The 24,166-nt window shown below is 36.7% G+C and overlaps 1 protein-coding gene across 4 annotated transcripts in view; it reads right to left on the minus strand.

Moving 5' to 3' along the window:
• SKAP2 (src kinase associated phosphoprotein 2) overlaps positions 1–24,166 on the minus strand; it is a 108,654-nt gene that overhangs the window by 9,412 nt on the left and 75,076 nt on the right. For all 4 annotated transcript variants that reach the window (XM_004939360.5, XM_040696534.2, XM_046937937.1 and 1 more), the window contains 4 exons: positions 23,690–23,753; positions 23,225–23,326; positions 6,034–6,102; positions 254–366 (listed from right to left, as the gene is read on the minus strand). In XM_004939360.5, coding sequence (XP_004939417.1) covers positions 254–366; positions 6,034–6,102; positions 23,225–23,326; positions 23,690–23,753 — 348 coding nt within the window. The remainder of the gene's footprint in view (positions 1–253; positions 367–6,033; positions 6,103–23,224; positions 23,327–23,689; positions 23,754–24,166) is intronic.

Below are 24,166 nucleotides of genomic sequence, written 5' to 3' on the forward strand. Positions count from 1 at the left end.
TGTTAAATTAGTTAACAAATGGTTAGCCAAGATTTAACAAGTAAATAAACATGCTTTTAAGTTAATTCCTGTTACATGGAACTGTTTTAAATGTGATTACAGTTCATTTGACAAATAATTAATTGCAGCGAATATCTGATTGCAAACAAAGGATCTGAAAGGGAGTGCCAATTTCCCCCCATAGAACTGTGGGAATGTGCCCTTCTGTGCTTCCCTCTTTTTACGACCATTTAGCCTCAGTAGCATGCCGTACCTTGCTGAGAATGTAGATAACATCACCACGCTTAAATGTCAGCTCATCAGGTACATCTCCGGTGCAGTCCCACAGACCCTGATAGAAATTGGCATAATCGGTATTTTTCCCATCTGCAAAGAAAACGACATCTAATTACAGCGGATAAAGATTGAGGGACTAGCGCTGCTCTTTAAATCTTCAGATACCACCAAGCAATTAATTAGCACACATTTCTTAATCCTCTTTGAAGAAACAGCTCCTTCATACCACAAAAGCAAGTGGAAAACAAGTTTAATGTGCGAGCCCTTCACTGGCAACAGTTGTGTGACTTAGAGACATGTAGCTACAGGTTCTCTCAAAGCATTTTACAGCTGCACCTTAAAGCAGCCAATTTTCCTCTACTCACACACTTCCAGCAAGCCATAGTTCTATCTCAGCTTGAAACTGATAAAAATGCTGGGGTATAATTAATAACTATCTGCAAAAGGAAGCCAAAGTAATGTTTTGTGATATGTTCCCCCTCCCAGTTCTGTTCCAACAAAACTAAATAACTTCACCGAGAACCTTTTAGATAATCTTGGATTGTTCTTTCTGAAATATTGGAGAACTTTAGGACTGCTGCTGAAGCTGCATTTTAAAAATATTTGTGTCAGCTCCTGTTTAGGACATTAGGTTCTGGCTAAACATGCAACTACACTACAGTCATAAACTCATCCTTCTAACAGCGTAAGCACAATGGATGTGCTGTGTTCAAGCTGCCATACAGACCATTAACTGATTGATTATTTAGCACTCTTTGCTCTGTAATATGGCAATAACACAGTAATAAATGCTTTGTCATACACTTACAATACAGAGTACATCTATTGAAACACAGCACTTACACACGGTTAAATACACTGGGAGCTTCTGTTACGCTGCAAACTATTTCCTGTTTTTAATTCCATGAGAATCGAGTGCGATGAGTTAATGCAAAAAGAATGTAAGCAATACCACTAAGATGACCAGTTACATTATGTATACACTAACCAGACAGAATGTATATGTACTAATAATTTACATCACTGGAACGCTATCTTCTAATTCTGATAACATAAATATCACTGAACTGGCTGGATCAAGGCTGTCATCTTAGTTTTGTTATATGATCCTGGAACAGCAGGCTTGCTGGTTATTTCAACATATACCAGTTACATTTGCATGTCGTTAGCACTCTACACCATTATTTATAGTTTACAATTTAATCATGATTGGTTCACTTTATTACTGAATAAAATCCCTCTAAAATATCAAGTAACAAGTGAGATGAAGTGCTACACTAAGTAAAATACAGTAGCATTCAACTTGTGTTTTTCCCCATTTTGACATATGCTTTGATTTTAATTGTAATACTCTCTGTATGAGCCAGAAGAGCTTGTTTTCTATTTATCCATTTCAGTATGTCTTCTCTGATATCTTGCTTTAATGACAACTCTGTCATACGGCTAAACATTCACAACTTTGATTTTAAAGTGGCCGTGCAAGGCAGCCACCATTTAATTTTCCATAAACTGGTGATTAGTAGCTACCATTTCCCAGATAGCACTAGAGGGCGTTCTGACTGTCAACCCACAACTTCTGCCATCACATCAAAGGCACCAATATATAGATATGATAAAGGCTACCAACTATTCAGAAACAAGAAATTTTATTACCGTAAATTGTGTATAGAGAATAATATTCAGGCAGAATTGCTACGAAATGTTGCACCTCCAAATTTTGGCCCTTCCTATTTGTCAGTTTATTATTTACCAATTTAGCATCAGACAATTAAAAATAATAATAATGATTAGCACCAAATCAATTTGGAATAAATTCTGAATCTGAATGTCTTCCTACACCTTTGATTCAGCATTGACCACAGTTCCCAGCTCTATCTTGGATAAGATAATGTAAGCCCACGCGAGGAAAAAAAAACCTAAAGAGCTGCTTTGGTATATTCCATCCTTACAAATCTTCCAACAGTTGTCTTACTGACCTGAGTTTAAAATACATTAATCAGTACTTGTATATATTCAGAGTTGCACTAAACTGAATCGTGATTTTTCACATTGACCTTTTTATCACTATGAGATCTCTTCTCACCTTTTATGTGCTTGAAGTAACTGCAGGTAACAGACTAATGGGAATCACAAAGAAAATACCAGCAACAGAATAGATCTCACAGTGTGCACGGTGCATCTCTCCCTACATATTCATCAAGAGCATTTCATGGAGCCTTAAAGCAAGAAAGGAACTCAACTAATAAGATGGCAACAGTGGAAAAGATGTGTTTTGTGAAAAACTACACTGGTCTTCAAACAAGTGTTAATTCACAACTGGGAAGGCCTTCTAACATCCACCAGCACAAGTTACACAGGCATAAACATGAAACGTGAACATAATTTCAGAGTCTGTATGTCTAAAGGACGTAACACTTCATAAAATGATTCACAGTGCTTCACAAACTCAGAGGCACAACAACAATAAAAAGCTGCAAAAACTTCAGCGAAACATAAGCCCATTCTTTCTTGCTTCATCCCTCTCTTGGTTAGAGAGGATCATAGCAAATTTCATTTGAATACAACTGAAGAACTGGATAAAATAAAAGCATGGGATTTGAGTGAAAATTTGGTATTTATATGGTAATGAAATTATGTAGACCTTCTTAAGCACAGAGTGCATGAAAGCAGCCGGTAGATTTACCATCAAGAACATAAAAGTTCCAATTATAGTTCAAATTCAAAAAGTCTTGACTTGCTGGAATTACTGTGTCATAATTACATCCTATTCTTACGCAGTGTAAAATGGCTTGTGCTAACTGCTAAACCAAAGCCTGTAACATTTAGACGGCATGGTCACATAGGCTATAAACGTGAAAAAATGTATGAAAAAAATTATTTTTTTTAATGCAGAGTAGAGGGTATGAAGCAGTTTGTTTTACCCACTCATTGCTTTTCATACTAGCAATTACAAGAAATGGTTGAGAAGGATTTTTGATAAGTTGTTTCTCAAGGAAATAGTAATTTCATTTCAGGGCAGTTATCTGAACAAACAACTATCCAACAGTTTCCAAAACTCTTCTACAAAGAATTCCTCAGAGTTTTCTTCTGCCATCTCTGTTTTTCTCCAGTAACAGCAATAGGAGCAACAGATATTTTTGGCCAATGTAGTGATGAAAACACAAGAGTTTATTTGACAGATCAAGCAGCAACAGCTGCTGGTCTTCCTGACGGTAGGCTGACTGAAAAACACTGGTATCTAATGTTATGTGCTCGAAGAGAGAATGGTGAAGAGTTCTGGTAAAAAATCTGAAAAGTATATCTCTCAAGTATGGACTTCAGATGTCGCAAACTGTTTAAAAACACCAGCAGATTGCTCAAGGGAAAACAAAACTGTACGAATATTCTAACAGCCTCAATAGACAAAAAAGAACAAAACCTGGTACATATTTCATAAGGTTTTAAGTGTGCTGACCCACTGTAGCCTAAGCCAATTTAACTGCAGGCTGACCCTTCCCTACCCCCCTCCCTCATGCTGGTTTTGGCATTTGCCATTTCTGAGCACAGAGTTGGCAGAAAAACTACATTGACCAAAACAAAATCTGGAATTACAACCTAAGCATGGAAATGCACTACTGAAAACATTAGAATAAATACAGCTGTGCCTGACTTTCACTTCCATTTTACCAGTGATGGCATCCAAATTAATAAACTATCCTAAAATAGCAACTTTGAGCTACTCAATCCACATCACCTACTTTCACCTTGCTTGTGAATAAACACACAGGTATGCTTTGATTTCATTCGACCACCTGTGTAGTCCAACCTGTACAGCATAACCTTTCTCATTTTCCTTCTTCTATTCCTTCTATTCCCTTCTTCTGTTCCTTAGCTACTCCAAAATCAAAGTACCTACCTTGAGACAGCACAGACTAGAAATCACAAAAATCTTTTTCTCTCACCTGGCTGAGCTCAGAGACAAGTCTCAAAAGATTGTCTGTGAAATTTCGGTTTAATAAAGATAGGCAATGAATAAAGTATAAGAATGTATGTGTTGTCAGAATGGAAAAACATGAAATACTCTTGAATATAGTTAGTTATTTCAGTAATGCCAATCTTACTTACTTGAACTCAGCCCTGAAAGTCCAACTGATTTCCAGTGCTAATAGTTGAATTAAGTAAGACCAGAAAATTATTGCTTTAAATTAATTTGATATCTGGGGAGATCTGTTCAGGTGTTTTCCAGGACACTGCGCAAATACTAACAAGACAGACAAGGCTCATTGAAACTTTTAAGAAATCAATGTGCTAAGGTTTTTATTTCTTGAAAGTATCATCACTTAAAACTTCAAGATGATCTATTAGTGAAAAAAATGCTGCTGTCAAGTTTATAATTGGATTGACCCCATGCTCTACTATGACAACGCACTTTTGTAATTACAGTAACGTCTAAATGAGTACTAAACGCTAAAGCTGTAATGAGTTGTGTGGTCTTACACATGTTTTTAGCAGAGCACAATGTTAACAGCATCTGATGACTTGGCTTTTGCTTCCTTTCCAAGAAAAGCAACCCCAAACTCTTCATAGCAACCTGCTCCTGCCTTCCTGTATGGGTCAGGAAATCAGGCCTCTGTTTCCTCTCCACGCGTTGCAACAGGAAGAGCACTGCAGAGCTACTTCCTAAAGGAACTTGTTTTGTCCACCCTTTCCTTGACAGCCCTGAAAGAATGATGTGCATTTTGAACAATGGGGGAAGGTGAACCAGACTGCATGTCAATGTAGGTCACAGTTACAATGCAGCAGATCTCAAAAAGGTGTAAGGTCTGATAAGAAGCAAGTCTTCTCTACTTGCTGTGTCAAATCACCAATAGTTTATCTAAAGGTCTGTGCCCTTGAAGCACATATATATCTTGTTTTTAAGCATAACTGGAAATACATTTCTGTCAAGAAAAGTTGTCTGGCCATGAGACTTTACATGGTGTATGCAGTTATTTTTCCAGTCCCAGAGATAATTAGCACAAGGGCAGTTTGCCAAGCTGAAGCTGAGAGAATATCCTTCACAGCCTTCCTGGGCATTGGTGTCCTTTTCCAATTTTTATGCTGCTGTCACTGGACTCTGGCATTTCTTACCCAATTCATTTGCTTTCTGTGGTAATCATATGCAATGAAGATATGCATGGCCAACATTTAAACAGGCTGCAGATCAATTAGTGGTCTTAAGTTTATCTGATTTTTATCAAAGAAGACAGAGCTTTGGGTCGATTGTCAGAGCCTGTGTCAAGTTGACCTTTTCAGAGATGTCTACATTGCCAGTCCCTTGGGCAACTTGTTGTCCCCTGTTAGTCTCTGAATGGCAGAAGTCTGTTCTGCTCAAGCACAAAGTATACACAGATGTCTATATTACATTCTTATAGGTTTGACAGCAACTGCATGTTGTATCTATAAACTGTCCTTTAGCTGTGACACTTCCTCAATGATGATAAGCTAATTTATGCAACTAAATCTCCTTTGTGCAGAAATGAAAGCTAATTGAGTCATTACAAAGTAATTCAGGAAGGAATACCTTGTATAAATTGGCTTACTTTATAAATCCTTCTCAAGTGGTTTTCATGCATCCTAAGTGGTGCTAAGCAGTTTTGCTGCCATCAAACACCCAGGTGAAAAAGACAGCTTAGGAGAGCTATAAAAACATTATTTTAACACAGCAGAGGAGGAGAAAAGAAAATAAAGATAAAAAGAAAGTACACGCACAAAATAAAGAAGAAAGATTTCAATTACCTGAAGCAGTGGCTACTTTCTCCTGGCTCCATTTCCTTGGCATTTCGGTCTTTGGAGGAGCATTTTCTTCTGCAAAACACAATTGCAAATGAAACTGAAGGGACACCTCAGCTGACAGGAGTTACAGCCCACATTAGTCTGAAAGCCACACTCCACATTTTCCGATCATAAGCCCTGTTTACTATTTTGCATTTATACAGCAGTTGGAGCGTTGTTACTCCTGTGGTTTCCCCCACCCATCCAAATACTCCAAAAGTTTTCTTTCAAAATCTCATCTGTGAACACACTTCCCTTCTCACTCTGCTCTGAATACAGTAATCCAGTTCTGCTGTTTTTATGCCATACAAGATAATTAGAATGAGAGTCCTATTCTGTTATATGCATGTCTTGCCAGGATAAAGAGAAGGAAACTGATGAGTGAAAAAGTATCCCAGCCCATATAAAGTAGTCAGTTTTATAAAGAAGTATGCAGAGAAGGAAGAGGACATCTTCAGCACCATCAGGCAGAAACACACACTAGCTAGGCACCTGCATGATGGGAATGCAGACACCACAGATGCCATGCATTCAGTGCTCTGCCTACTGCAGCTAACCATGGTTTTAAGCAAACCAGACTGCAAGTAACTTATTTCAAGTTTAAGAGACAAGAAAAGAAGAAGCCTAGCAGTGATCTACACTAAAGCGTGTTTCCTGACTAGCAAGATTGGAACACTCTATGAAATTCCCATAGGCAATTTCTTAAGATGTACTCCATCCTCACTTTACACAGATGGGCAATTCTTTCACCCCCACACCCTCACATGAGGAAATCCACACTCCACTCAGCACAGGGATGTAAGACCTGCTCTGCACAACTCAAAGACAACAATTTGTCAATGAGGCAGAACAGGGAACAAACCATGAGCTCTTTTTAAGTTGTATTATTTCTTCAGGGTCATAAGAAAGTAGAAACACATTTATCTTGGCCCTTATAATATACCAAAAGCTGCTGAATGAATGAAGAAATAATATACCAATAAATCCACTTCTCAAACAAGAATTGGACTTTTAATATGTTTGATGAGTTGCTATATCTAGTAATTCACATCTTATACTAATAATCATGCTTCTTTTTAGGACATATGTTTCAGCAATTCATTTTGATAGTTTATTAATGACAGACAACAGATACAGCACTCAACTTTAGAAGTGTTCCTTATTGTGAAACTTTCAGTAATTTGACTTTCTACTTTGACAAAGAGTGAATTTTATATCAACAGTTCAAAGAATTGCTAGTCTTGTAAAATTTAATCTACCCACAAGACTGTTTGTGTGAACATTAAAGCAGATGTTTAAAGCACAAGAATAGACCTGTTGAAATAAGTATGCATAACTGTTTGCTAACTTACATACGCAGGTCTACAAATATGACAGTTACATCATGAGATTCAAAGAGCTTTGAACTTTTGCCCTGCTAAGCCACTGAGAGTTTTTGCTGTCTTTACTAGCTAAAAGTCTGGTTGCAATGAATATAAACTACTATTTGAGCCAAACAAGAAGAAAAAAACAAAACCAACACAATAGAGCAGGGAAAACCTAAAGCTGCAGTACAACACAAAACACTCCAAACTATTTACTGCATTTAAATGTATTCTCTCACTTGGCATACCACTTGTGGCACATTTCCAAGTATGCTCATTTGTTTGTTTTAAGCACTTAGAACAGGAGTACAAATTACACAAATACATCCCAATAAGCTGTCCAGAGCACTAGGAGGCACTGTCATTCTATGGCTTTCATACCACAATTACACCACCCACAGGAATTATTATCCCATTGCCAGTCACATTTTCTAGGATACCCCCTAATGTAGGAGGAGTCAAGAAGACCTTTAAAATAATCTGGTATGGTATTTTTCTTCTTCACACCATCGCCCCCATTAAAGTAAGATAATGTTCTTCTCTATCTTCTCACTATGTCAAAATGAGAGCAATCAACACTAATCAAACAAGAACTCTTCCACAGCTGTAGATCCACAGAACAAACATCTGGCCCTTGAGATACAGATTACATTTCACACTCAGAGACCCTAATGGCAAACAACCCCCAAAATTTTTGAACTGACAGTGAAACAAGGAATTCACTATACTTATTTATTTTCAGTTAGTCCCAGAAAGATGCTCAAAATAATTTACTTATTTGAATCTGAAGAAAGAACAGAAAAATAAATACCCAACCGTAGATGATTCTACCATCCACACAATTTTAAAACAGAACAGTGGATACTACACTAGCTGAGTTTTTGACATTAAGCCATTGATTTTTCTTCCAATTTCTTTTTCTTAAAGGGAAAAAAAAAAATCAGACTACTTGAGTATAAAACGGATTAGAACTTGGCTCAAGCAATGCATTCCTTCAGTGGAATGTGGTATCTCCATAATAAATATGCATAAACTTAACAGTTTCCTCTACCAACACACCTCTTAACCATTTTCATATACTATACACTAATTTATAACATTATTAAATGGTATTCTACTGTTTTTTAATCTCTGAGACAGACACCGCCTTTGCGTAGCATTAGTTTATACCTGGGATAATTCCAGCTTGTGGGTTAATATATCCCATTCAACACTTTAATAACAGTAAACAAAAACAGCTCAGCTATGCAGCAATATCTTCCAAACCACACAGATGGTTATAAGGTTTTCATTGTGCGGTTTCCATAGCAATCATATTGCAAATCTGGAAGCTTCTTGCAAATAAGCAGCTTGTATTTACATGCCTCTCGGCTGCAGCATGGAACTCTACAACATGTGAAGTTGTTATTCCAATCACATATTGTTATAAACATCACTGGAAGATGTTTTGATCGGTTAAGATAAAAACTACTGCAGTGAACTAATTTTTCATCTCTTTCATAATGATAAAAGCAATCATACGCTTGTAATGCACATTAATATGTCTTCATTTGAAATCTCACTGTGGTGTCAAAAGGTTATAAGCACATAAACAGGTCTTATAAGACAAGTCCCCACAAAAACACTTGTTTTATTAAATAATCAATTCAAAAAATCATGGTGTCTTGACTATCGTATTCAGCAGGGATGACAGACATGTGCATGCAAATGCAAAGGTGTGTGCATGAAGAACTCTGCTGACATGGAACATCATGGCTCCATACTGCTTTGTGTAAGAAAAAGATAAAACAGTTTATTAACATGAAGAGTATTACCCTCCACACTGCTTTTTCCCTACCAAATAGTGACTCTGTACTGAAATAAACAAGAGCTTTCAAACATGGATAAATGCTTATTATGGGAAACAGCTGAGACCTTTTCTCTCTCTGATTTATTATTTCATGAATTGACCTAACCCCATAACAGATGGATTATTTTCCTAATAAGGAACATAAATCAATCCAGCTATGTAAATCTGAAAAACAGCAAGAACTGGCTTCCTACAAACAAGATTATTGGCAAAAAAACATTTAAGTAATGCTGAAGAAGGAACAATAAACACATAACTTAAGTAAATGAAATCTTTTTTATAATTTGGCCAAACTGACATCTTCTACTAGCATTAGTAGCGAGGGCTAGAAACCATTTGGGGTCAAAGGAATAAAACACCCTCTTCTGTGTAGGGCCAGTACACTGCCTCACTTGAGCAGTTCAGGGCACAGTGCTCCTCAGCCTCAGGAGCAAGGGGCCTACACAGTACTCTCATTATATACACACCTGTATATGCCTGCACTCTTCAGCCAAATTCTTAGTGGGCATTAGCCTAAGCAGCTTGACATCCTAGAGATCATCCACAAACTACAAGACCCTAGGCTTATTTGCTTTGGTGTGTATAGTAACATGGACTTTCCTTTCCTTTCTGGCATCTTTTAGACTCCACATCCACCCACTCTATAGCAAGAGACCCCTAAATCCAAGTAGCAGAACTCTAGTTCTGGTAATCCTACAATATTGTCACAGAACCAGCCTTTTGGCTGGATATCCTCATGAATATGAGGGATTCAGAGGCTATCCCAACTTAGAAGGTACCCCCAAGGATCATGGAGTCCAACTCCTAGCTCCACACAGCACCACCCAAAATTCAAACTATATTTCTGAGAGCACTGTCCAAATGCTTTTTGAACTCCAGCAGATCAGTGCCACAACCACTGCCCTGGGCAGTCTGTTCCACATCCCCCACCCTCTGGTAAATAATCTTTTCCTAACATCCAAAATGACCTTCCCCTGACACAGCTCTATGCCCTTCCTAGGGTCCAGTTGCTTTCACCAGAGAGAAAATTACTCATGACTCCATTTTGTCAAGGTCTTGCTAAGACTCCAGATGTAAGGTTTCCTGAACTTCCTCAGAAATTCTGCTTTTTTTTTTTCTTTTTTCTCAACCGCATTTCTTGTATCTTGGAAAGGTGTTCTTATATACCACCGTTTCTCCCAGTACTGAGAAATCTGAAAATCTGAATCTGAAAACAGCTATCTCAGCTAAAGGTGAAGCCCTGCCCCTTTTGAGAAGACCTTGGAAGGCTAACCCATAGTCCTTAAAAGATCAGCAGACTTTGTAATAAATTAACTCAGGACCATCACTGGAATGTCATTTCTAGATTTTCTGCAAAAAATTCTCTTAGTGGGACACCATCCGATGAACCTAAAAGCATATGTCATATAGTTTGATGTAATCAAAAACAAAAAGCTGGTACAACATCTTCCTAACAAAAGCATTTTGGAGGTATAACATTTGCCAAACTAAAGAGTGAAATAAACAAAACAACACAATACTACTTGAGACAAATACAAAGCACAGTTCAGGCTACAATTCCCTTGTCTTCTGTACGTTCTTTGGATCATATAACTATTGCCATGATGAATAATCACAGAGTGCAGCAGTAAAGAGAGCTGAAGAAACCTGGAGAATGTAGGGAGGAAGGGTGAAGTCTCTAAACGCATTTGTGAAAAAGGCACTGCATTCTCCTATTTTATCATATACACACTCATCTGCCTGAAACATAATATGACAACAGATTATAAAAACATTTCTATAAAAGCAGGAAGATACTGGTGAGTGGTCTCACCACTGGCAAGAAAAAAAAAGAAAAAAGGAGAAGCTTTTTCTAGCAGAAAGTATTTACTGTAACATTCTAGGGCAAAAAAATTAGGAAGATTAAGTGATCAAAAAACACATTTTGTTCCTTTGAAGAAAAACAGATGCTCTCACACAAGAGGAAAAAAAAAAATCAAGCATTACTAGCAAGGTCATCCGTGGTTGCTGCACAGTGCAGTGTTAAATGTTATTTTTGTCTCGACACAAGCAGTTGGATCTTCTTACTCTAGTGTATGCCCTCTTACAAAGTTTTCATGAAACATGGGACCATGCTTTGCTTTGTTTATCTTCCCTACTGGTTGAGATCTGAATATACGTCCGCATTTTCTGTCCTTCTCTTTCCTGCCTGTGCCCCATTTTGCAGCCACGACTGATTTGCATGAAGACTATATCCTTCTGCAGAGCTAATACATATGTTGTTCCATTGCCAAACACAAAGGTTGTTGGTTAGTAAGAGCTGTTGTTTCCAGGGGTTCAAAAGGCCCTTCAGGCTTTAAGAACCAAGTATCACTATGGAAGGAAAAGCATGCTCAGTCACCTGAATGACAGAACAGAATATACTCATTAGGACAACTGAAAAATCCACAGAGGTACAGGAGAATCCTGGTTTTAATTATGAATATATTAAGATTTCATGAACTCAGCTTCCTGCCTGGAGTGCCTGCTTGGAGCTCACTTTGCATATAAGCAACCTTCACAGTCATATTCTGAGTGACAGCCGAATCAACCCAGTCATTCTGTCCCTAGCAATACTCTTCCAAACAACAAATAATTCAAAATCTCAACTGGGGGGAAAAAAAAAAAAAAAAAAAAAAAAGCAACACATCTACATTCTCTAAATTCTGTTCTTCTTCTTAGATATAGATGAGGAAGAACCAGCCATTCGTAAATTTAGGGTTAAAGATGCAGAAAAAATTAGCTAGGCTGACAGGATTAGGAGGAATAGAAATATGTAAAACCTCAACTAGACAAACAGTAATCATGGGAGAAGAGCAGGTGGAAGGAGGCAGGAAAAGCAGGAGTATGTAGCAGACCATCTAGAACTCCTAATTCTAGAATACTAAAATTTCTTTGACAAAATGATCTGATTATTATTAATAAAATTCAATACAAATATGCCAAAGTGCAATGTGCACTGCATAGAAATAAGGGATGAGTTTTGCACTGACCTTTTTATTTTCTCATGAAGAAAGACCTGATAATAGTAATTCTTCTCAAGAGAAAAGATAAAGGTCATCGCAAGCAAGTTCAATTGTGGATATATACACAATAATTATAATGAAGAAAGAAGAAATTACAGAGAGCCACTTGCAGAAAGTCATTAATTTTTTTCCTGCATTTACATTCACAGCTAATAAGCATTTAAAATTAATTATTTCAGGAATTTATTTTCAGAAATCAAGTCTCTTAGAATTGTCTCATCCTGTACGCTGACTGAACTGGTCTCAATACGTTAAACTCAAAAAAAAAAAAAAAAAAAAAAACCAAAAATTGGTGGATCATCAAACAAGGTTTCCTAAGCAACTTCAGAACCCAGCTCCTCTTAAAGTCCTTAAGTTTGACTAGGCGCTTTTCAAAATGTTACCTATACTTTTTGATTGAGAGCCCAGATAACTTCCACACCCAAGCAGAAGGACCTCTGCAGGTAACGTTTTATGTCAGTGTCCAACAAAAGCACAATTCTGGCTCCACTTCTAAAAACGTTCCAAAAGCCTCAGACTTGGCCTGTAAAATCCAGGCAAGAGGCATCTTATCTAAATCCACACTTAAACATTTAAAGAAGGAATAAAATATTTTAGGATACTTCTCTTAATAAGCCTCGACTTCTGATGTTTCTACACGCTCTTCACATTAGTTAGCTAATGAACAAAAAATGCTCCCTCACCTGCCCTCCTCTCCTTCAAACAACACAGTTGCAATTATTGGACAAAACAATGTTGTTGAAACTGATTCCACAGTTGTGTTATAGGTTTGCAGGAATCTGCACTAGAAACTGCTTTCCTAAATATGCGTGCGTGCACACAACTCTGTTCTTATATAGAAGCATTGTAAAGATTTACGTGAATTCACTGTAACTAAATTGGTTTGTTCTCATAAACTATTTACATAACTAAGAGCTATTATGGGTTAAGCGTTCAACATGACATTTTATAAACTTCTATTACTAAAGGTTTTACTAAAATAAACATGGTAGTTATTAAAATCTACATAGAAAACATAAATAATTCCCTATATAAATACATCTACTAATTGAGAATTCAATTAACTAATCTATACATTATAACTCTGTACTACAGTGTTATTTGACAACCATGTACAGGAGTTACAGTTCTCAGGCCTAAATTTATCTGCTACAGAGAAAGAAGTCTTTAGAAGTCAAGTAAAGTTTCCCATACTCATTGATCAGCAGCAAGATTTAAATTTAAAAGTCATTTCTGAAAATTACATACCCCTAATTGTGACAAATGTGACTTGACATAATATTTACATACACAGAATCATAAAGAAAGCATCTTATTTAAACCACATTATATCCTTTTATAATCTGCAGGGTTAAAGTATTCAAATTTATAGCCTGATTCCAGAAATGGCTTTACTCCAAAAGGCACAGAAGACAAGGCATTTCAGCCCCGTTGGCTTTAGTGAGAGGAAACACAATACAGTTGTTGGCATGTTTCCACAAGAAATGTCTGGCTCCCAGATGCTTCTCTACTGACTCCTTTAAAATGTTCTACCAAGACATTTTTGTATTCTCTGTGTTGATCATTAGATGCATGTTGACCGAAAAAAAAAGCCAACCAGGCTTCACCCTTTGGGTACTTTCATGAGAAGTAACAAACCCACACCACTGCCTCTTTTCACTGCGTGTGGCAAGTGCCACTAAATTCAGTAATGGCAACTATGTTATATTTTTTCTCCAGCTTAAGCGAGGAAATCAACTGTGAAACACATTTGCTATGATTCACTAGGAAATAAAAATCAGAATGAATCGTAAATAAGCCAAAAATTATTGCTGCTACATAGACTGTTTACACATACAGTTTTTGTGGGTAACAAGTCTACATTCATTTCTACACATGTTAACAAATGCAGTCTCATTCTCCTCCTCTCATACACTAGGACCAGAGTGGGATCAGCAGCTTTGGATGTCTGATGTCACCAGCCCTACACGCACCACTGAGAGATGAGGGAGGACGGCTGGGATCTGAAAACAGTTCATAAACAGGAGATGACAACTGCTTCCCAGCAGCTTGCCACTTTACTGTGGGATTGGCATGCAGCTGGTTCTCAGAAAAACCAGGGCCTCTAGAGTCCCAGATTAGCAGAATTCTCTTGCAGCCAGTACTTTGGATTCTCCAGGCCTCATGCCAAAGACACAGCACAATCCCAAATTGTAGTTTACAAGCAGCCATTTGCTAAGCCTGAGTTAGGTGATTTAATCCAGAAACTGGTCTTAATGATCCTTATGGAAATGATAACAAAATCATATCCATCTTGAAATGTTGTTTACTGAATTATCTGAAACCACTGCTCAAAATTTAGTAATGGAAACACCTTACTCCTTCAGAAATAAATTTGAGACAAGGTATGAAAATAGATTCAATTAACGTATTTTGAGACAGTTAAAGGGTAGATTCTCTTGCTTTGCACTAGAAGCTTCTCTGTAGACAATAGCTTTGTCTTGACAGTAAGATTCCTTCCTTTTATTTCCCAGTTTTACTTATTGTTGCCATCCGTTTTCAAGGACAGAATAATTGTTACAGCCTGGTCACAAACCATAGGGAGAAGCACTCAATCTTCTTCCTTAAAGAAATCAAAAGATTCCAAGCTCTTAAACTAGCTTGCATTAGAACACAAAAACTTTTTAGATGGAGATTAAGATTTCCTAGGAAAAAGTAGACTAAATAAATAAATAAATAAATGGACTGAAACAAAACATCCCTGTGCCAACTGTGTTCTGGAGTTGTTTTCTTCCTGTTTTGCTCTCTAGTACAAATTTCACTGACTTGCAATGGGCTCTCCCCAGCCTCTTCTGGCTTATTAAGACAACAATCTTTCCTTCAGTGCTGAAGCTCACCTGTATGTCTGCACCCTGTCACCTCTGGAGCTTCCCTCTCCCTATGCTAGGGCACAGAAGACTGTTGCATCTTTCCCTCCCCACCTGGTTGACCCTGCTGACCATGTTCCTTTTCCAGAAGCAGCCAACCTGCTCCTTCCAAAGACAAGGAACCAGTCCAGAGAGTAGCAGCCAAGAAGGGCAGACAAACAGCCCTTTCTTATGTTGCTTTCCTTGTCCATGTGCAAGCTAAACATGACATCCATTACAAATGTAGTACACTGTAACAAACAAGCAAAACAGGCATACTTGCATTACAGACAACAGCATTCATGGAGCTCTGGTTAATTAGCAGTATTATGTTTGCCTAATTTCTCCATCTTGAGGAGGGTGGGTAGAAGATAAGAAGTACAGTGAGACAAAAATATATATATGTGGGGATTTATGCTTTCCAAAGGCTTAAGAATTCAAATCAGAGAATTGTATGTACAGTAAGAGAATGATTAAGTCAGCCTTTCAAGCCCACCTTACTGGGTCTTATTTTAGAATCCAGTTGTATAAATTATGGTTCTTTAATAGCTACCTCGTGGAAGCCAGAAAAGTAGAGAAGCACTAGCCTGAGGCACCGTATAACCTCTGGTTGCTCTTGTTTCTCAAAAGACTCTGCCTAATGGTTTTAATAGCCTGATACGCAGTCATTCATCACAAATTCAAAAAGTAAAGGTTCCTTGATCTATCTATATAGCATTCATCACAGTTATACTCAAGCAGTAGAGCAAGCCCAAATTTTCTATTTTCATAAATATACATAATACAATTGACATTTTACTTTGAACTTGCTAAACTACAGCAATTCCTCAAATTTATGGTTAATAAACTATCTCACATACCAAGGCATTTCTTCTGAAGGCTCTGTATTAGAATTATTTCACTGCTGCTTAATTAGATAAAACCAGTGCCACCAAAGAAAGAACTTCAGGTCCATAACCCACTGAAGACATGCATGCATAAACAAAGCTTTGCTCACATTTAACATGAACTCAACTGTCAGAAACACAGTCCTCATCAAAAAAAGCTATGATACAAGTAAAATTACTTTGTGTGATTTTCTCTCCCCAGGATGACAAGCTATTCTGAGACAGAATTCTATCTTTCAATAACAAACAACTTCTGTCACATACTGTTCACATCAGATTGGTTTTACAGATCAATAGTGTCAAAAGTTGTTTAGCACTGGCACACAGAAAACAATGTAAAAATGATTGATTGGTACTTGCAATAAAATAATCTTATTTCAATAAGTAAATTCCTTTCAATGAAATGTGTACTAATTAGTTTTTGAAAGACTTCTTTAAACATAGAATTGCATGATTAAAAATACTTCCTTTTCAGATATTATTAAGTTATGGCTTCTAATTTTAAGCAAACAAGCTTCAAAACGCCAAGAGACAATGAATATTTAACAATCCATTTCTAGATTTTTTGTGTTTTTTATTTTATTATTATTATTGTCTAATTGGGCACTTTTCTGTTTGTTCTACTTTTTAATTCTGAAATATTGATATAAAATTTAGCCTTTGAGAACCTGAGACTTTGATAAACATAGCCTTCCTAATATGAATTCTTACGTAACTTACTGTTACAATGGATCACAACTCAGGAGGGATACTACTGTTTTTCCCCTCTTGTGAACTCTGAAGCCTGTGACGTCTTGTACGCATTTCAACAGGAGGAAAATACCTAAACTGAATTGTACATGTTTTTCATTTAGTGTAGATACTGTAATTATCTGCTTTGAATTTCACAGCTGGCCACCATTCCTGCTACCACTCCAAAAATGGAATATAGAAAACGCAATCTGAAATTCTGAAAATGTAAGCTTCGAATCAGTGACGTACTTTGGTTAAAAGGGAAAAGAAGAACAAATTTTTCTGCACCAGAAGTATGTTACTAAACAAAGAACACTCTTTTCTAAGCACATTTTTCAGCAGAAAATCCTCCCTCCCCATGTCCAGCAAGTGCCTCTTGCACACAAATCAGCCTAAATTTGAATACTCAATTATTATTCCATTTTTACCAGCTTCCTCACTTGCATGTTTGTGAATGTTTATGACATATTTGAATTGCATCAGCCACAGCAGAGTTCCTGACAGCTACAGGACACCTGTTATCCACAGACCAACAATACATATTCACTTTTCAAGAAACACACAATAGTCTATGAACCTTATTTTTTCTCCCAAAGACTTGCCACTTCCCACTCAAGGGACATCTTATTATTTTCAGCTGCACCAGATTGTCTTACCTCCTCTTCCATCACTGACACTTAACATCAATAGAAATAAAAGGTTCCCTCTTTAGATGTAGGATTACATTAATTGAAGATAAAGCGCAAGCTCTTTTAGCAAACAAAAGCTGATATTTGGGTATCAGGTTCCTAACCATCTTCTGGATGTGATGTCTCCAAATAGAAAAAGTTGTCTGCATTCATAACTTACGCCTCACGATCATTGAGAATCAGCAGAAAGACACTTGGTATATATTAATTCCACAAGAGTACTGCCTCAAAATCCAGGGTGACAGAGAATTCAGACACAGCTCCAGTCCATCACAGTAGTTTAAATTCAGCAATATGCAGTTGCAAGAAAATGTTTTCCAGTGATTTCCATGTTTGGCATATAATCAAAGACACTTTGTCTTTGTTACTACACCATAACACCAATGCGTAGTTTACTTTTTTTTAACTGATCTTATATTATTTGAATATCTTTTGATTTACAGTGAAGTAAGCAAGCCCTGTAGCATCCCCTCTTATTCTGGTATTGCATCTATTGGTAAGATACTATGGGCAAACATACCCGGTGTATAAAAATAATGCAATGGTTAAACAAGTGAAAAATATTAATTTCTTAACAACATTGAGATCCCATCTTTGAAAGAATGGTTTTGAAGAATGACCATTCCTCACTGCTTTAGAAGGAGAAAGAAAAAAAAAAAAAAACCACCTCACTGCTCTTGGATATGAAATATGTTTTAATGGAAATAATTCAAAACACTTTAAGTAATTACTTCCGAAACTCATCTTTAGATGAGTCCTCAAGAATTCTGATCTACTTTTCAGCTTCAAATATCCCAGATTCTACTTAGATTTAGAAATCATGTCATTTTCTAATAAAATACAGTTAGAATTCTATTTGTGGGGAAAAACAAAATATGCGTATATTTAAATAGCACAGCAGCATTATATATGACTTTTGTGGGAAAGAAGTAAGGAATTCCATAAATACTTGATAAATAACTGATGCTGGGAGGAATTTGGACAATATACCAGGATACATAACATACTAACTTAACAGCAATCTTCACAAATAACATGTTAGATTCCATAATCATCTTTTTCTCTGCTGATTCAGACCTACTGCTCTGATTCACGCTGATCCATTAACAGTTTCTTTGTTTTAGCTTACTGGTTTTGGGAACCGGTCATACAGCTGTGATCCACAACAGGGACTGCTAGGCACCAAACAGACCTTGGCAGTGATATATTGAAAACTCTGAAGCAAGCACAGGTCTTCTGAAAAGGTGCATTCATTTACACATCATTGTGAAATCCTCTATGCTAGCACTGAAAAGTCGATATATCTGACACTATATTTTGAGGATGGAAATATGGGCTATAATCTTGTGTTTGTGAGTGACAGATCAAGCTTACACTCAAGCCTCACTAAATAATCATGACTTCCTTCTTTCCTAGAGGTAAACCAGAGATCACGTTCTTGCCTTCCCCCCCCCTCAAGCTATGAAAAAGCTCAAATGGCAAAGTAACAAGAGAAGATGATGAGGACATTAAGTTATACTATTTAGCTGCAGAGATTAACTGTTAAAAATCAAAACAACAAAGCTGCTTCAAGAGACAATCATGAGTCAGAGACAAGCTGATCATTCTCCATCTTCATAAGCAGTGTTAGAAATAAGCTCTGAAACAACTTCAATATAATTTTAAAGATATTACTTTAAAATACTTCATTTGAAATAAGCAACCACATAAAAACGTTTCTCTGTATAGCACACTCTCTGTTGCATAAAACTTAAGACATTTCTTACCTTTCCCCAAGCTTTGCCTTGGTTACAGAGATTCCCTAGCTAAGCTTGCAACTACACTGCACAACAGAATTACTGGCCAGATACTGTGGCTTGATCAAACTGTTTGGCAGAGGAATGATAGTAGGAGTTAGAAGACAAAGGCAAGCTTTTCAGTCCCATGATCCTTGTCCCAGTCAGATACTGAACCAATCCCAAAATGTAATTTACAGCAAAGTAGGGACTGACGCAAGTTGTATTGGCTGGATTAGTTCCCCACAGCAATTCCCCTGGCTGACAGCACTGAATTTCACTGTCCTTTTACCCAAATATTCTCTATCTTTTGGACAGGTTAAAATTAAATGACACAAAGCCAGAAATTTCAGATTTGTATTATACCACATCACTTGGGATTTCCAGCCTTACCAAGAAGCACCAAAGAGATCATCAAACCCTATCTTTAGAATCATTTTGGTGGAAGCTATGCTGTACCCACTGGAAACTACTACTATTATACAAGTTCGCAAGCAGAATGAGAACTGAAAAAGATAACACTGAAAATTAATATAAGGATGAGAGCTTATATTAAGACTGCTGTCCTCCTGTTGTGCAAGACTGTTATGAAAAGAACACAACTGATGTTTCAGAAATGATCGTGGTGGCAGGCAGTGGTTAGTACTGCAAGTTCATGTATGTGGTCCACATAGATGTAAGACCAAAGAATGAAGGAGAGAAGGCCCTTAAAAATTATGTCACTAAGATCCCAGGTTATTTAAAAAATTTTGGTCTTCAGGAATGATAAGAGAGGACAAAATGTTGACAAATGACAACTATCTCCTGACAAGCACAACTCTGTAGTTTTTTCTTAAGCACCACTAGACTAAAGACTAGGCATCCAGATATAACTACACACATATATAACATGGTTTAACACTAGAGTTTGAGAAGTTATTGTGTTACAGACAAGTAATCAGTTATGTGGACTGCAATATATAATTGTCACATCAAAACCACGTACAGTGTACTAAAGTAGAAAATAAATAGCTAATTAAGCTATTTTAAGAGCCCAAAATGGGTCCTCATTGACAGTATTTTTATTTCTGTTCAACTATGTTTTCCATATGCACTTTTATTTAAAATAAAACAATGGTTTAGTTTGTTAGAAAAAGTATAAAGCTTTTCTTTATCCCCCTAAAGAATCTCACAAGGAAGATTTAAAAGTTGGAAAAGCTTTAGCAGTTCTGATGTTTTAAGCTCCACATAAATAACCACAGTAAAACACACTGACTGAGAATCAGGCAAAAGATGCTTCTATAGTAAATATGAATTCGTGTGTGCCATTAAAGAAGAAAGTGATTTAACAGATAAAGAGTCATTTTTTCACCTCTCTTTGTACCTCTCCAACTATCAACCTATTTCTTCTGCTAGCAAGCAGCACAAATTTAATTCCATTGAAATCTAAGCTTTTAATAGGTAATAGACTATTACTATTCTGGATACTGGATTGAAGCTAGTGAGCTCCTGTCTGGAAAATTCATTTTTCTGCAGTGTCTACTGCTACATGAGAGATGGAGAGGGGAGGGGGGGGAAGAAAGCAATGTAGTAGCTAGTGAGTACTGCACCAGCCCATCCTGATTACTGCCACACTTCTTCAAAATACTCAGTTTTTCAAAATAGTAAGAAAATATACATATCCTCTCCTTAATCCAAACACCTTTACTGCAATACTAAGCCCAGTATTAGAAAATTGACTGCATTATGAACTGGTTTAATTTGCTTTGAAATGCTGATATAAAAAAAAAAAAACACTAGACTACACAAATGATTCCTTGAGAAATGGCAAATTACAACCAGATAAATAATGACAAGGTACAATCAGCTGTGTACCTCAAGTACAACACTTTAACGTTTTGATGTGTGGAAAGCTAGTGGACCTAATATTACGATGCTTTGAGGATCAATACAAAGTGAAAATAAATTTCTTCTTCCTCCTCACAAGGATCTAGCATGTGTCTTCTCCATCCCAGAGTTTAGCATTGGCTTTTGGGCTCTATAAGAAACTATTAAGGGGACAGAAGGGTACAAGAGTTCAAAATTTCTTATTTGCTCTGGATTAGAAAGTAAACCAACAGCAGGGATAATGGATTTCCACTTTTTGACTATGAAAGGAAAAAAGAATACATTCACTTACCTAGGAAAATAAAAAGGACAGTCAGTGAGAACTAAAAGCCTACTATCAACAAGGCCTAATGAAGCCAGGTGAGACCAACGTGGAGTATACTCTTTTACCATCAGTTTAAGCAAACGGAATTACAAGAACCAAGTAAGGCCTATTCCTGTGAGGTTTGTCAACTAGCACTTCATCTAATCCTCTTTAACATGGTATGGATAAAGAAGCGAAAGACTGATCTAGGGCAACAGAAACATTCGTTTTTACTGCCATTTAGGCAAATGACTTTTGAAGTACATTTGTGGGAGAGAAAAATAGATTATCATCACTCAAAATCTATAGCAAATTTCTTTTTTTTTTTTCTAGTTACACCAACACATCACAGCCAAAATTAGAGCTCCACTGTACAAGGTAAGACTTCTTGAAAAGCTTACAATTAAAATAAAAAAGATGGAGAAGGCATATAGTAAGGAAGGTATTCTCTCATTCACAACATGAAAATGAAAAACTCCAAGATCATGGGAGTAAATTATTTTATTCCTCCACCAATATTTAATGTGTTACTGCCGTAAAACCTACTTCCTATTTGACATTCAAACAAATGGGTAACATAAGAGAAATCTCAGGAAAGGAAGAAAAAAATTATCCCAGGATACACGTAGAGCTTTCTTAACGAAAATGTAAGCAAGCATAAAGGATCATCTTCTGTAAGAGCCTAAGCATCCAAAAAGTACTGCAGTATTTGGGTGCATTACTCCTGCTCTAAGATTAAGTCCCCTAACATAAATTTTATATTCACTGCAGAAGCTCTCCCACAGTTTCCCAACTCTATGCAGTAGTTTTGAATTTTTTTTAGTACGTCTCTCATGTTTTCTTCTCTCACAATTCACTGAACCAACCTTAAGATGAAAATCAAGACAAACTTAAAAATGTTTGGGTGGTGGGTTTTTTTTTTTTTCTTTTGCCTCCCATAGACAGAATATTCAATCTAGAAGATAAATAAAGTTAGTCAGCATCATGTGATGTTACTGGCTTTTTCTCTCATGTTATTGCTAATAATTGCACTGACTCAAACAGCAAGGGATGCAGAATGTTGTGCCACGCAAAGTGATTATTAATTGTCATACTATTTTAAATTATTATTTGTTAACTAACGGTGGCTGAATAATTACTTCTAAAATAGCTTCTTAAAATACAAACAAGACCAAACATCATCTTCCTATCACTTGAATACCTATAATCAATTCCAAAAGCTGTTCACGCTAAAATCTTGTGTGTCATCATAGCCATGCTGGAAGATGTGAAACAAAGCATGTCAGTACTCACGTTGTCTTTATTTACAATTCATCTCCAGAGCCCCTTCAAGCCAACACATTGCTTTCTTGCAGGATTAAGATATGCATTGGGCAGCAGCTGGAGTGACAGAAAACTTTTGCCTAATATAAATGCCAAAATGAATAAAGTAAAAAAAAAAGATGGGCAGGTTGGTAGAAAAAGCTGTAACGCAAGTCGATTTTTTAATTAAAATAAAATTATATACTAGAGAATGTTAATGAGCCAAAAGTCCCTCGAGACCACTTGTACATTTTCTGCACTATTTTGATGCCCCTGCTAAAGAAAACTGAACTGTTCTCACTCAGATCTGGTTAAAGACATATCTAATGTCATAGAAAAAAAAAAAGAAATCTGTATCTTAGTCATCGTGTTGCTTTATTCACTCAGGTTATCAAACTAGAAGCAGGGAAGACAAAATTGTCACAGGTCATAGGTTAAAAAAAGAATCTCAACAATACCTGGAAGTTCTTCATAAATGCTGTCATCTATTGGCTCACCGCTTGCATGTCCAACATCATCATATTCCTCCTCTTCCTCAGGAATAGTAGTAGATTCCATATCTATGTAAAAGCAGAGTTAACATTTCCTAAATAAGAAAACTAAAAGAAATTCATTCAAAATGAAAACATAATTTATTTGTATTCTACAAGCTGGTTCCCACAGTATAATCATTTTTTTTCCTTATAACACTCGTAGAGGAAGCTTTCAAGCTATATGGTATTCTTGGACAGAGAAGCAAATATATTGCATCAGGAGAAAAGTCATGTAAAAGCTGCAAGATGACTGAGAACCAGGAGTTGCTATTCAAAACTTGGATAAGTGGTAATAAGAGAGATACAAACGTGACAGACCTGTTAATGGACAGCACTACCATCACTAAGCAGTACTGATAATAAAGGATATGGCTTTTCTGGCTGGCTTACCTTGAATTACAAATTTCACTTGCTGTACCCATTCCTCTGCTTCTTTGGGAGTGGCAGCTGTAAACTATTAAATGTTTATTAATAACAAGTAGTAGTAATGACAAAAACATAAGAACAATTTCATTAGCAACAAAAAAGGGGTCTGTAGCATTCTCGTCACTTCCTCAAGAAACCATTAGTAATTCTCTTCATGTCTTCTGGTACTTTTCTTGCAAGGATGCTTCTTATAATGTAAAGCTAATTTTGACAAATTTACGTAATTGAAGGAGAGGATGATGGATTTGAAACTCTGATCAGCAGCTGGCAGCTGTGCAGAAAAAAAGCTGCTTCTCTTCATCAATGTCAAAGCCAGAACTGATGAACAAAATTTGCCCTTGACAATTAGAAGACACCCATGAATTTCTTTAGACTGCTGGGTACAGTTTTCTTAAAAATGTTCTTGTCAGACTCCAACACACTACCTGACAGCTTAATTAA

Source organism: Gallus gallus, chromosome 2 (assembly GCF_016699485.2).
Source record: "Gallus gallus isolate bGalGal1 chromosome 2, bGalGal1.mat.broiler.GRCg7b, whole genome shotgun sequence".
NCBI classification, from domain to species: domain Eukaryota; kingdom Metazoa; phylum Chordata; class Aves; order Galliformes; family Phasianidae; genus Gallus; species Gallus gallus.